At 33.4% G+C, this 9,380-nt stretch overlaps 1 protein-coding gene across 4 annotated transcripts in view; it reads left to right on the forward strand.

Annotated features, from left to right (window-relative positions):
* The window catches only part of CASS4 (Cas scaffold protein family member 4), a 53,738-nt gene extending 45,735 nt beyond the window's left edge, over positions 1-8,003 (forward strand). For all 4 annotated transcript variants that reach the window (XM_074210302.1, XM_074210303.1, XM_074210304.1 and 1 more), the window contains exons 5-7: positions 1,550-2,947; positions 4,100-4,174; positions 6,850-8,003. In XM_074210302.1, the coding sequence (XP_074066403.1) occupies positions 1,550-2,947; positions 4,100-4,174; positions 6,850-7,260 (1,884 nt within the window). In that variant the 3' untranslated portion in view covers positions 7,261-8,003. The remainder of the gene's footprint in view (positions 1-1,549; positions 2,948-4,099; positions 4,175-6,849) is intronic.
* The last annotated feature ends 1,377 nt before the right edge of the window (positions 8,004-9,380 follow it).

The raw sequence follows: 9,380 nt of genomic DNA on the forward strand, positions 1-9,380 counted from the left end.
TAATGCTTTTTTTCCTAATTTGATGGTAAATCTTTGGTCTTTGCTCAGAGTCCATAATTCTTTCTCTGGATACTGATGGTATTCTCCATTGCAGATAGCTCAAAATTGTTCCTGCTTGTTGCACTGAAGGGATGAGCAAGTCCATCAGGGTTGATCATCACCCCCATGTTGCTATTAGGGTGTACAATATTTTTCTGGTTCTGCTCATCTCTCTCAGCATCAGTTCATGCAAATCTTTCCAAGCTTCCCTGAATTCCCATCCCTCCTGGTTTCTAATAGAACAACAGTATTCCATGACATACATATACCACAGTTTGTTAAGCCATTCCCCAATTGATGGACATTCACTTAATTTCCAATTTTTTGCCACCACAAACAGGGCTGCTATAAATAATTTTGTACAAGTGATGTTTTTACCCTTTTGTATCATCTCTTCAGGGTACAGACCCAGCAGTGTTATTGCTGGGTCAAAGGGTATGCACATTTTTGTTGCCGAAAGGACCTATTTATACAAAAATATTTATATGCAGTTCTTTTTGTTGTAGCTAAGAGTTGGAAATTGAAGGGATATTCATACAAAAAGTGACTAAACAGGCTGTGGTATAGGCTTGTAATGGAATATTATGCTGTAAGAAATGACAAGATTTCTGAAAAACCTGGAAAGTCTTATATGAACTGATGCATAGAGAAGTGAACAGAACCAGGAGAGCATTGTGCAATAGCAATATTGTTCAATGAAGAATTGTAAATGACTAAACTATTCTCAGCAATACAATTATACAAAACAATCCCAAAGGACTAATGACAATAGCATACTATCCACTTCCAGAGAAAGAATTGATATTCTTTTAATACAGAGTGAAGCATGCTATTTTTCAATTTCTTTCTTACATTCTTTTTCTTCTATTTGAGTCTTTTGTTCAAAATGTCTAATATGGAAATGTTTTACATGATTGCACATGTATAAGCCTTAATTGCTTATAGTGTCAGATAAGAGAAGGGAGACAGAAGGAGGGAAAATACAATTTGGAAACTCAAAACTTTTTTTAAGAAGTTAAAAATTGGGGCAGCTAGGTGGCGTAGTGGATAAAGCACCAGTCTTGGAGTCAGGAGTACCTGGGTTCAAATCTGGTCTCAGACACTTAATAATTACTTAGCTGTGTGCCCTTGGGCAAGCCACTTAACACCATTTACCCTGCAAAAACTTAAACAAAAAAAAAAAAAGTTAAAATTTTTCACGTAATTAGGGAAAAATATATTAAATATATTAAAAATATATTAAAGTTAAAGAAAAATAAGCATATCAGGGGAACACTAGTGAAAGGGTAAAATTCGACAATTGCCATAAAGAATTTTTCATTTGTTTGCTCACTAAATATTAAATTGGTCCTAACCAAAGCTTCTTCCCCCCCTCTAAAAAAAAAGAAAAAAGTAAAGGAAATGCCCTAGTCAGGAGAGAGAATGTATAGTTATGACTAACAGCACATTAGCTTTTGTTCATGGGAGGTATTCTTGTTATTAAGTTTTTATTGGGTTCTTTCTTGCATAGGTTTATGATGTCCCTCCTCCAACTGCAAAAGTTGTTTCTCTAGGAGATATGCCCTGTATTGTTTCTCCATCAACAAAAACTATCAGAAAAGTTTGCTATAATACTTTGCCCAATCCTCGGAAGCCTGGATGGATTTATGACACTCCAGTGTCTCCAGATAAAACAGGTTGGAAAAAAGCATCCCCATCAAGTTCCCCAGGTCAGAAAGGGCTCTATGATATTCCACCTCCCAGGTGTACATCAGCCTTGCAAAATTCACCAGATGACAAATCAAAGCCACTCAAACCACAAATGTATAACCAGTGCAGAAATGAACTCCAGGTTCAGAAAAAAATCAATGCCCCAGAAATGCCTGTATATGCCTTTCCAACCCCTCGAGATATAATACCCACAAAATCTAGAATTGAATATGCTGTTCCACCCAGTTTTCTGATTCCTCGGGTGGAGCAACAAAACACAAAGCCCAACATTTATGACATTCCAAAAGGGATGTCTCTTTTCCCTCAGGTTGGGAAAGATCCTGAAAAGAAAAATGATACTTCAGAAAATTGTATTTCTTGTAATCCCTCTTGGGTACCAAAAAATCCAAGATCAATATCCCTTGAACTATCTGAACAAGATAGATTATCCATTTCCAGTGAGGACAGCAGAGCCAGTATATCTTCTTGCTCTTCAGCTTCTACTGACCCCTCATCTACTTCCTCATCAGAAGAATCAGGCAAAGAGGTCATGTTGGACCTGGAGTTGGCCAAAGAGATGATGACAGATCTACAACATAGAGTAGCTAGCTCCATAGCAAGTTTAATGATCTTTGTAAGCAGCAAGTGGAGATTCAAAGAATACCTAGAAGCAAACATTGGTGAAATCCATAGAGCTGCTGATCACATCAAGGCATCCCTGGGAGAGTTTCTGGATTTTGCCCGGTTGGTTAGTGTGAATGCCAGCACTCTCACTGACAATAATCTTCAAGTTAGGATAAAAAAGCAACTACAGATTATTTCAGATTCCTACCAGATTCTCCTAGAAACAAGGGAAGCTCTAAATAACTGCAACTGGTCTCTGGACATTCTTATTACTGACAAAGTTCAGAACAATCCTGATGATCTGGACAGATTCGTCATGGTGGCTCGGACAATCCCAGAAGACATCAAGCGCTTTGTCTCCATTATCATTGCAAATGGGAAACTCCTTTTTAAACAGAACTCTGAGAAAGAAGAGACTACTCAACTCCACATGAATACAAAACATAAACTTGCAACATTCATTCAGGTTCCCAGAAGAAAAGATTATGATTTTCACCAAGGGAATATTGATCTTAGTAAACCAAGGGAAAGTGAATTTTCTTCTGAGGCATCAAGTAGAAATATGAGGAATGTCTGTGACCAAGATAAATCACAGGTTAGTGAAATTTATTGTGAAATGTATTCTAAGAAAAGAAAATGATAACATGGGTGGTGACAACTGAGTTATATACAACTCAAAGAAATCTCCTTAATAGAGAAAAATTACTGTTTGTTTTTATTTTTGGTGATGGGGGGGTTAGAGTGAGTCAGAAAATAAAATTGTTAAAAATGACACCAAACTAGAAAATTTAATATTATATATTTATTCATTCATTCATAGACTTTTATTAAACAACTACTAAATGCAAGGATAGTAGAAATAGGGAATCAAATATTTTTTAAAAAGTCCCTAAACTCAAAATTTTATTGAGGGTGGAGGTATTACATGTATACAGATAAACCAATAGAAAACATACAAACAAAATGTTTTCCATTTTTCCTGTATATATCTTGCACATACATAGTTTGCACATTGTCTTCCCCCATTAGACTTGAGATCATTAAGAACAAGGATTGTCTTTTGTCTTTCTTTGATTGCTGATGCTTAACATAGCCACAGAAGAAAAAAAGGGATTCAGGATAGAAACTTGGGGGGACCTCTATATATGATAGATAATGCTTTTAATATTTAGGGAAATAGGAAACAATGTAAAGATTATCAGACTGCCTTCTGTGCAGGGCTGGGGGTAGGGAAGGAAGGGGGAGGAATTGTAAAATTCAAAACCTTACAGAAAAATAATAGTAGAAACTACTATTGTATATAATTGGAAAACAAATAAAATATTAATAAAATTTAAAAAACATTTAGGGAAATACCTGAACAACTTTAGATTTCCATTGAAAATTCATGGAATACAAGTCCCTATCACACATTAGCCATTTAGAACAAGTGTGATCTCCAACATGTTTAAATTTTTTCTGTAAATAAAGTCCTAATCTCGATACAAAATTCAAATATGTTTTTTAAAAATCTTCAGATTTATACAGTATTATTTAAGAGGAAACTGAAAAGAAAGGGCAAATACTTCATTGGACTATTAATTGCTTTATTAGTATAGACTAATTTCTCTTGTAATTGACAACTATTTGAATTCAGAAAATTAAAAGGTTACATGAAAGGAGATGTGTCAAGACTTTTCAAAAAGAAGTTAAGGAATTGCACCAGTATTGAAATAAATTAATATTTTAAGATACATTTGTGTTTCAGAAGGCAACAAACCTGGAAGATGTACAGAAATCAGTTTTCAAACAAGCAGAAAAGAAAAAAGACCTTAAAACAAAGGTACAATATGATGCTTCTTTTCTTCTCATTGTTTCTAATAAAAATTTTCTATCTTTGAATAACTCTTCTTAATGTTATGGACAATATAACAAATCAACAAAAAGATGGATTGTTAGATTTAAAAAAAAAAAGTTCTAAAAGGACCTTAGAGATCATAGACCCAGCACTGAAAGGGACTTTAGGAATCCTCTGAACCAGCTTCAACATTTTACTAAAGGGGAAAACAGGTCAAAGAAGCAAAGAAACTTTCCCAAGGCTACATACTTATTTAGTGAAACCTCTGGGACTAGAACTTTAGTCTTTTGTCTTTTAATCATCTCTGTCTTCCCAATTGTGCCACACTACCTTAATTCCAGTTTTATGTCACTAAACCTTCTGCTCTGCTGATTAGGATGTTTAGGCCAGTAACAAATTTCAAGCATCTCAAATCACAAAAAGAGGTACATATAAAATATGTTGTATCCTGATTTTTAAAATATTGTTATGACTAATATGGAAATGTGTTTTACACAACTATGCATGCATAACTTATATGAAATTGCTTGCTTTCTCAATCAGGAGGTAGAGGGGAGAAGGAGGGAAGGAGAGAATTTGGAACTCAAAACAATCTTTAACAATATTTTAGTTTTCCCTAGTTACATGTAGACAATTTTTAATACTAATTTTTAGAAAATTTTGAGTTTCAAATATTTTGCTTCCTCCTTCACCTGCCCCCACCCCAACACTATGTAATTTGATATAGGTCATACAAGTTCAAATATGCAACTCTTATTTCTATATTAGTCATGTTGCAAAAGAAGACACAGAAAGAAGAAAAAAGTCATGTTGTGAAAGAAGCAAAAAACAAAAAATACACAAAGTGAAAAATAGTAAGCTTAGATTCCATCACTTCTTTCTCTGGAGGTAGGAGCTCTTATCCTATGTTCTGTGAGTTTGGGTGTTTTTAAAAATATTTTGACAATTATTTCAAAGCATTTTATTTCCTTTGTAATCTTAAGGATTTTTTATTTTTGCATTTGAAAATATTATTCTGAAAAGGGGTCCATCAGCTTTGCCAGATTGCACAAGAGGTCCATGACACACAAAAAAGATTAAGTACTCCTGAACTATACGATGCCCCAAATTGGAAAGTTTCTAATAACCAGATGCCATGTTCACTCAATACCATAAATGACTATTTTATTTGGATTATATAATAAAACATATCATATTTTATTATTATAAATATAATATTTTATAAAATTAACTGTTATGATATATTTATATTATATTTTATATAATAAAATTTTATTTTATAATATAAAACTATATTTGATATATAAATTTTATATATAATAAAATTTTATAATTTTATAAATTATATTATAATATATAATAACAACTCATATTTGCATAGTGATTAACAGCTTACATTCATAAGAATGAACTGGGGTATTGAAATTTTAATAACCTTCATTCCACAAATGAGAAAACCAAGATTGAGAAGTTGTGATGTCCCCATAGTCACACATCTAGGAGAATTTAAATTAAGGTCTCTAGACTCTACCTACCACTCCAAATAATGTAGTCACAACTTTATTTGATGAATAACTATTTTTTACACTGATATAAAACTATGAAATTCTGAAATGCTACTAGAGGCATTATCTCATTTGATCCTCAAAATTATCCTGTGAGATGGGAAATGTAGATTATTAATCTTTTTTTTATGCATGGGGCAACTAGTGTCCAGGAAAGAATGGATCTCCTTGAACAGTTCATTTACCTTTTAAGGGTTTGTTTCCTCTTGTAAAATGATATCTTATGAATTTGTGGCACTAGATCAAAGGTTGATAAAAAAATTTTTTTGGAGATCCTATTAAACAGTCTAGTGAAACTTTTGGACTTTATTCTCAGAATAATGTTTTTAAATAATCGATGGAAATGCTACATTTCAGTTAGAGATTAATAAAAATAAATATGTAATTTCCCCCTCCCCCAATCAGGTTAAAAACCCCTGTATTAACTCAACGATCTCAAACTCAAATAGAAACTGAGGCACTAAACATATACAAAGAATCCTGCTGGTTGCACATTGATTTAGGAAAGCATTATCTATCTCTTACTCTATTTTTATTTCTTTTGTTAAGAATTTCTCAATTACATTTTACTCTGGTTTTGGCTGTGCTGTTATGGGTATGGTTCTGAACAGACCATGTTGGACTCCTTTGTATTCAGTTATCTCAGATTTACTGAAGGAGTTGTGAAGAAACCATTTAAATGCTAGAAATGTGAGCTTCTTTTTCTAATGTCCTGTCTTCTTGACCTTCAGTCATTCAAGTCATTCTCTAACAATTTATGTTCTATGTACCCCTGCAGCTCTAATATTCTTTGCTCTATAGGTCTTCACTATTCTGACATTCTATGTTCTAAGGTCCTCTTAAATACTAATAACTCTTATCTGTAGTCCCTTCCAGCCTTAAAATTTTATGACTAAGAATATGTCAAAAATTACAAAAAATGTCATGACTAGTACCACCCATGTTGTTAGAAAAGTTGTACTAAAAAGCAAGCCTTATGTCTTCCATGTAACTTTCTTTTCATTGTACCATATCAGGGTCTTTTCCCCCATTCTTGAATATAAAAATGAATAATAATATTTTTCACTAACAATTATTTTCTTACTTTCTCTCTAGAATCTTTCTCCTTCCAGCCACATAGCACTGAGTAGGCAGAATCCAGAGAAGAAAATCAACCTTTCAGAACACTGTAGACTCTACTTTGGTGGACTTCTTAAGGCCATTGGGATATTTAATGCCAGCCTTAGCAATAATCAACCACCTGAAATTTTTATCACCCAGAGTAAATTGATCATCATGATAGGCCAAAAGCTGGTGGACTCCCTCTGTCAAGAGACGAAGGAAAAAGATGTTCGAAATGAGATTCTCTGCAGTAGCAGCCACCTCTGTGGCTTACTGAAGAATCTGGCTGTGGCCACCAAGAATGCTGTCCTCAAATACCCTAATGCTGCTGCAATGACAGAACTTCAGGAAGAAGCAGAGAAGCTATATAAACATACACAGCAAGTCAGAGAAAAACTAGAATGAGATCTCACTTTAGTCCTTCCTGATATGACAAGAGAGCCTCAGAAATCCCTGCTGTGTTGATCTTACTCCTTGTTCATCTGTCCATATACTTAGGTACTGTTATCAGCACCAACAGACTATGGTACCAAGTTGCTAGGAATTTACAAGATGGTAGTTCCATAGCAAATCCTGGCCCAAATGGGAGCATTATTAATCAAGGATTTTAATGCATGTAAGGTAGTGATTTAATGCAAGTTTTTTCTATAAACTTCTAGTAGATTTCTACTGTGTACATAGCCATGGGGAAGAACCAAAGTTTAGATGTAGTTTTGAATCTCTTATTGATAGAGAAAATTTTCATTAATATATATCCATTGAAGGCTTACAAAGTATTTCCCTCATAACAACCTTGTAAGGAAAGCAAAATATCATTTTGCCCATTTTACAGATGAGGAAACAAACTCAGAACAATGAAGTGGTTTGTCCATGGTGAGTCAGCCAATGAATATAAAGGTCAGAATTTAAATCCAGGTGTTGTTACTCTTAAGTCATATTATGCTTATTTTATAGAAGTCAATTTTTATATTAGTGAAAATGAATTTTTAATAGTCCATTTTTCATTTTTCTTTTTGAAAAGTATACTAGAAGCTTCCCACACACACTTTTTGGAATATATTTTGTTAGAAAAATATAAACTTTTTTGTTACACTAAAATGTCATTTATTGTTTTATTTTACTGTCTAAATTTCATGTTATGCTCATAAAACCCGTGGATTTTTTTTGTGATTTTTTTGAACTTTCTGTTAATTTATTTTGAATGTGACATTTGTATTGAAGGATTCATGTATTGTGCACACATTTCTATATTTCATCAATCATCACAGTTCTGTATATTTTATAGTGTTATTTAAATATAATAACATTTGAATAATCTGAGTCAGGAACATTAATTATAGTATTATATTTGTCCTTTGAAGAAATTGTCCCATGGTTGTCCTAAGACATAGGTTAAAAAAAACAACTTAGAATAATTCAGAAAGGGGTTATTTTCATGTATGGCATTTTAACCTGTTTCTAGAACATGTCCAAGAAATGAAGTCAATTTGTAGTGTCTCTGTCAAAATGACAACCTGTCTTCAAGGCCTTTGAAAGTAATACTTTGGTTCCTTTGAACAGATAGAAATACAGCATGAAAGTGGTACAAAAGCACTCTCAAGTAATCTCTACCCTCTCAAGAACAGTTAAAGATCTTGTTCTATGAAATTTGGGGAAAGTTCCTTTTTAGTCTGTGGTCACATCCTTCCTTGAGTTCTCCAGTGTAAGGACCATGCCTTCTTTATCTGTCTTGGCCATATGCACATAGAGGGAATAGTATACATAATATACACAAAATAAAGATCAGTTACTAAAATTTTGGTGATTCTCATTTAGCTAACGCTCCTGGAATAGGAAGAAAAAGTCTTTCTTCCTGTAAAATTTATTCCATAAATTTGGGCCGTGGAATTAGGGTAGAGATACATAATTCTTAAAACTGAAATCATGTGCATAGATTTTTTTGTTAGGCTTCCTCAAACCCATAATACAAAAGTTACTAAAATGAATTCACATCTTTGGTTCAATTTGCATTTTTAAGCCAGAAAAAATAAAAGTGTGTTCAAATCAAGAATCTTTATGCCCCCCAAACAAGTACAAACTGATGAAACAAACCATGGTAGAAAAATGCTGTTCTTAACTAAATGCATTTCCTTCCCTTTTTAAAGGATGGAGGTGGTGGGAGGAATTTTTCAGTGTATAGATTCAGCAGAATGATAGCTTCTGAAGTTTTAAAAAGTGGAAGGAAAACTATTTTAGGAGTTACAGAAACATTGTGAAAAGCATATTTGACCAAATGCTTGGGTTTGTCCTTGGAAACAGCACAAAAGGAAAAAGGGAAGGCTGTTTTAAAAACAACCAATAATATGAGTAATTTCAACTTCATGGGGAGAGTGATTTTTGCTATGCCCACCTTCTTGTTTCATCTAATATTTGAATTTTATACTGTTGGGGGGTGATGACTTTGTCCAGTGCCATTAAGTTCTATTCAGATGCCTCACTGAAGCAGTGATAGATTTGTCTAGCCTTACCAACCTAGAACTACTTCA

The sequence above is a fragment of the Macrotis lagotis genome, chromosome 1 (genome assembly GCF_037893015.1).
Source record: "Macrotis lagotis isolate mMagLag1 chromosome 1, bilby.v1.9.chrom.fasta, whole genome shotgun sequence".
NCBI classification, from domain to species: domain Eukaryota; kingdom Metazoa; phylum Chordata; class Mammalia; order Peramelemorphia; family Peramelidae; genus Macrotis; species Macrotis lagotis.